This window comes from Cariama cristata, unplaced genomic scaffold, assembly GCF_000690535.1.
Source record: "Cariama cristata isolate BGI_N322 unplaced genomic scaffold, ASM69053v1 scaffold27246, whole genome shotgun sequence".
NCBI classification, from domain to species: domain Eukaryota; kingdom Metazoa; phylum Chordata; class Aves; order Cariamiformes; family Cariamidae; genus Cariama; species Cariama cristata.
Window position 1 is genome coordinate 8,257 of NW_009624215.1, and position 5,901 is coordinate 14,157.

The 5,901-nt window shown below is 43.7% G+C and overlaps 1 protein-coding gene across 1 annotated transcript; it reads right to left on the bottom strand.

Moving 5' to 3' along the window:
• Positions 1-222: 222 nt before the first annotated feature.
• On the bottom strand, positions 223-5,581 carry LOC104163940 (interleukin-1 receptor type 2-like; the record flags this gene model as incomplete). Its single annotated transcript, XM_009703097.1, has 4 exons — positions 223-350; positions 1,635-1,780; positions 4,134-4,269; positions 5,500-5,581. Coding segments are annotated over 4 exons (492 nt in total), but the record flags the coding sequence as incomplete, so codon positions are not given.
• Positions 5,582-5,901: the final 320 nt, after the last annotated feature.

Consider the following 5,901-nt stretch of genomic DNA (forward strand, 5'->3'; position numbering starts at 1 on the left):
AATAATAGAAGCAGGTTTCCTGCATCTAGGCAGCATAAAAATGCAAACTTATATTTATAACTTCATCAGCTCGTAGAAGTCTTGGAGAAGAGGAAAATAGCTGATATATATCTATCTGCTGGGAAAGCAGTATGTCTGATCTGAAATGTCTCTCTGTATCTCACGTGAAAGATAGCCAGGATGATTTTTTGTTCTGTTGGAGGCTGGAAAATAAAGCAGGTTTTAAACCTTTGCTATTGCGTATCCTTTATCGGCTCTCCACTTCCAGCACTTGTGCATGCATATCCCCCCAACGATCACACAGGCCAATGCGATGGGAATCATTGCAATGTACCAGGACAAGCCGACAGCTGGAAAAGTAAAGACATATTTTAAAAAAAAACTCTCAGGACCATAGTTATTTGAGTTCAAGGAGGAAGAGGAGAAATCACAATAAAAAGGATATCTGCAAGTTAACCTTCCAGCAGGGTTGATCACCTGTGAAAGGAAGAGGCTTATTGATTGAGTGCTCTGGGAAAAGGGTTTATGAAGAGATGGATGGAAGAACTGGAAAACAATAGAGGGTGAGAATTTAAAGTTCACTCCTTTTGCATACACGTGACTCTTCCCAACCCCTACTCAGGGCAGCTATGTGCTTTCTGTCTTAATTTGGTGGAAGCAGAGACACTCAAGCAGGAAATAAAAGCACCATGTGGAGAGGGAGTGTGTAACAGCCAGTCCACCCTCAAGCTGTGTGAATCATTTTTCAAACAGAGGGCCTACAAATTACTAATGATCAAGCCAAGACCGAGCTTTTTCCCACAATACAGCTACTTTCCAAGACCAGTGTCCATCCAGACCATTTTGGATTATTCCAGCCTATATTGGTTCATGGATCGGCTCCTCTGTAGTAATACTTGTGTAAGATAATACTTGTGTAAGATAAGGGCAGCACATCACCTAGCAAAGTGAATACAAATCGCTCTTCATAGGATGCTGGAGTGAGTCATGAGGTAGAACTCATAATGAAGACTGTAAATGTTCATGTGCCTTTCTAAGACAGTGCGAGCAAGCTTTGGTGATTCATTGTCATGCAAAGAAACAATGAGCATTGCTTCACATTGTTTTTACAGCTGGTTCTTGGCCAATGGTCTATCACACTGCAACATTAATTGCACTGAGCTTAGGGCCTCTCTTCCCATCACTAGGAGACAAAATAACAACACCCATCGTAATTTACACTTCTTGTTATTTTGGCGGCAGTCTCTGCATGAGGAGAAGGAACACTCTGATCTTTATTCCGCTATTGTCTTTTTTTTTTCACTACTTGCTGAGGAGTTGGAGGAGATCTGGCCCTGATGAACCCAATGGGAGTTTGCCAGTAGTCTCACTGAAGCCATCATTTCACAAAGTGTATCGAAACTGGAGCCCTGTCTAATGAGCAGATATACCACAGATCCTTATCCCTGCAGAAAATGTCAGTGAATGATCCGCAGAAAGGCTATTTCAAAGTCTACAGGTGAAAGAAGCAATCAGTTTTTCCCCAGGCAGTAATTCATCCCAGTACTAGCTCTGACAGTATAAAACGCTTGGATAATAATTTAGCATTAGAATAACTATAGCAATTATCCCAAAAAAGCAGTCAAACTAGTTACCTTCCTGCTTGACCCTTGTTGGCAGTACTTGGTATCCGTATCTGTTCTGGGCCAGACACGTAAAGTCTGTGTAAAAATCCACTTCTTCAACAGAATCAAAAATCAGTGGCACTTCAATGAAGTTTTCACCATTTTCTACAATTGCTCTGGAAGAAAAAGAAAAATTTAATCTTAAATCCTTTTATAAGCTGGCTTTTCTGTCTTTGATGTGTTCATTCTAACAGCACATTGCAAGAAAATGCATTGGATACTTGCTCATTTCTAAACTAGCCCCTCAGTGTTAGAGGACACCTGTATCTTCCATCCCAGTTGTGCCAACTATTTGAGTCTCAGCAGTTAGTACCCATCCTCCACTTGTTGAATCTTCCAGGAAAAAATGATCTGGCTTTGTCTTGCAAAAATAAAGAAAACGGAGGGAAGAAAGGCAAGTAGAATTCTGTAGATCTTTGAGCTCTCTACACAGCATTGTGGAAGGATCCAATTCCTTCTCTCTGACCACCTATTCATCTCTGAGATTAACTCTTGCTCTCAGCTGGAAGAGGATATATGGAGAACATAACCCTGCAAATGCTCACTCAGCAAACTGAACCAATATTCCTGTCTATCACGCACCCAAACCCAAGAGCTCAATACAAGAAACTATCTAGAAAGCTTCTATCTTATTTCAACCTCATTATTTCATCAGTCCAACTATTTGAAAGTGGTTTTCTACTTGACTGCAGTCAAACAGTGTCGCTGGATATCTTTTAGTCATTGCTGGAGCAGTTGTCCAGCTGCTCTTTAATGATCTGATTGTGAGTCTGCTATGGGCTGCAACAAGGGAGTTCCCTGTGCTCTCCTCCTGGGACCGTACCAAAGAAAGGCAGCAACATGACGGTGGGTGCTTTCCAAAGAGATTTCTGCAGGGAATTTGTTTTCCTGGTGGGACTTGACCTGTTTTGCCTTGCTGCCATTCTGAGGGCTTCTAGCAGGACTAGGGTGTCTCACACACCATGGGCTGCGCGTGAGCCCTAGCTGGTGTGGTCCCTGTCCTTGTGCAATTGTATATAATAGTAATAACGATGATAGTAATAATAAAAATGACTTTTAAAGTCCAAGTAAGTAAGTATATGTGCTGTTCTATTCTAAAGCCTGCAGAGACTATAGCCACAGCACATTTTATGGGTCCTGACCTCAGGTTTAACGCATTGTCACTTACCCATGTAAACAACATTATGAATTAATGGTCTCCGTCATGCCGTGGGGAATGTGAAAACACGTAAGGGCTTGGGCATACAGCTGAGTTACCGTGTTACCTCTGGCTGCAGCTCTGCAATAAACTAAACATGGCCAGGTTTCTATCTGGCACTGATGGCCACAAATGGCCAAAACCAACTCATGTCCATAACTGTTAAAGAAGCATGTCCCTCAAAATACGGATGCTATCATCCCCAGATCCTGTTGGGAATGGTCCCTGCCCCATGCTAAATCCTAATCAATAGCCAGGAGCTCTTTGGGAAGGGGCCAGCTGGTGAGTGACCAGTTTAACCATTAACAGCAGAGGTAATGGCATCCCAGAGCCCAGGAACCTTCCCGGCTCTGTCCACCAGTACAGGCAAAGCGCCTGTGAACCAGGGGAGGGTGATGATCTCTGTGGACACTCAGCTTCATCAAATGAGAGCTAAAACATGCTGACTTGGACCTCAATGAAGAGATTTTGGTCGGTAGGTTTACCTCATGTTTGCAAAGCACTAGAACCATGCCTGAACATAGCAAGTTAGCGTGGCTCAGGTACAGAAAGCAGATCTTTTCCCTCCTTTCCTAGTGGGAAAAGCCTTGGGGCACGCAGCTGGAAAAGCCTTGAGGTGTGCAGCTATGAGGCAGCTCTGCAAGACTGGGAGAGACAATGGATCAAGGCAAGAGAATGTAGGACATCCTGCTTCTCCCTCCCACAGCATCCCCCCCAGTGCTTCCCTGGCGCCAGCTCCAGCACTCACTGGGAGTCTCTGTGAGTCAGTTGAACTCACTAATGTGGAAAAGAACAAGCCTAAGGGAAAAACTATTCTACTAAAAAAATAAATAAGAACCACTGGATAGTTTTCTGTTGTCTTCCTGTTTTCAGAGAACCTCATGAATGTCAGGGAGAGGGTGTTGTCATTTGCTGGAAAAGGCAAGGAGAGAGATAAGGCAAGCACCGGGAAGAATCGAGTCCCACTGTTTTCCACTGCAGTCAGCTCTTGCATCAGCTCAGCTGCCCACAAAAATGTGCATCAAGTTTAAGCCTCAAAGTTGGTTCATTTGCGGTATATCATGAATAAAATCCACAGATAAAGAATTGATTTCACCCTGCCTGGGTTGGGTTTGGGGTTTTTTGCTTGCCTGTTTTTTTCTCAGCTCTCACCTTCACTTCAGATCTGTCCGTATCCCGTTTCATTACCTGGCATTCAGCTGCACTGAGAGCCCCTGTAACACCACAGGTTAAAGCAACAAGCACAAGGAAACACTTTCAGCCAGACTTACTGTCGTTCCCCCTCTGTAACTCTGCTTTGCATGTAAACCACATCGACGGCGGTGTCATTTGCTAGCCATTCCACATCGGTATGGACGTGGCTGCTCGGTCCAACAAACACTTTGCACGGGAGAGTCATCTTGGAGCCTGTTGGTAAAAGAAAGATTAAAAACCCATTTTGATACATATGGAGAACTACTCTTCCTCTTGGTGAAAAGCAGCATCTCCAGTGGGAGATCAAGTTCATACACACGTCAAGCACCACTACATTCAAAACTGAAGTTAAGCCCCAGATTGCTTTTGATCCCTTACTCCTTGGCAGCAAGACCCTTCAGTTTGGCAGTCCTTCCAGCTGCTAACGAAATTACTTTCCCATTGCAACAGTTAGCAACTCTTGCACTAGAGACATTCCTCAGGAGGCAAAGCCATGTTCCTGCGGCCTTGCTCCTTCTGACGTACTGCAGCCTGAAGGGCACAATGTGATTTACCGCTCCGGAGCAACTGCATTAACCAGCAGTGTAGCTTCACTCAAGAGATGCTGTGGGCAAGGGCATTCAGCTCAAGGTGGCACCTCCAGAGATAAAGCAATCATGCAAAAATTCAGAAATTTTACTGTCATTATTGTAACTCGGAGCTAAGGATAAAGAGCCTTCAGACTGGTGCATTATCTATATTATATAGAAAATACAGGGCTCAATAATGCATCCAATTGTATTATTGTGTCTGTGCAGATGGTGATAAAAGAGATAGAAAACGCTCCATGAAGCTAGACAGGCAAAAAAAATGACTTGGTAGTTCTACGCTGGTAGAAAGAAAAGTGGCACGGAAAACTAAGGCATCATAGGACACAGCTGTGTGTATAGTACCCAAGTTAAAAAAGCTTAGTGTAAAATATATCTGGCACTTTCTGGGAAGAGGAAATGCAACAGAAATTTGTTGTCATAATATAATCTTCGAAGAGAAATTGAGATCCTATCAAGGTACTTTGTAATCAACAACAACTGTCTAGTTCAAACAGTAAAAAGCAATGATGGCTCATTCAAAGCTACCAGATAACCTAGACCAATTTGAGGAAATACTGAAAAAGGAAAGTTCTTAGCGAAGGGGGAACTCCAGACAGCTGATCTAATGGTGCAAACATGCTTTTATTGCTTTGTTAGTGGCTAAAATCTACAGCAGTTCTGCAGCCTCTCCTCCATGGAAGATAGCATCTAGTTGTAGACAATAAGAAGCAAAGACTACTCCAGCACCGACCCCCAGCTAATATAATCGAGATCAAACGAACTACAACAGCTTATGCCAACAGATTACACCATAAGAGGATCTGCTCTAATTTTTCACTGATTAGATGTTTCCAAAACCAATGTTGGGCCTTACCAAGAGCAGCTGATGTTGTCTTTTGCGTCGGATACACAATTATTGGGGTAATTCTCTTTTCTTGCTCTGGAGAGAGAAGGAGAACAGAGGGTCAGTGCGAGCACAGGAGAAAATGTGGGCATTGCCCCAGAACTGTAAATAGAAACGTGCCACTCGGCTCAACATCTTTCATCTCCTGGTAGAGCATTGGGTTATTAAACCCACTGGCAAAGGGAGAAATTCCAATGTGAAGCCTAGAGATCCGTGTTTGTGGAGATAGGATAGGATCAAGCTCACTCCTTGATCCTGAAAGCTGCACCGCCGAGGAATTTATGGCTGATTAGCGAGGGTCTTTTGGAAGGGACAGTAACATCAGGCACTAAGCACGGCCCTTCTCACGGGCCGTGAAGTGCCAGGATCCTC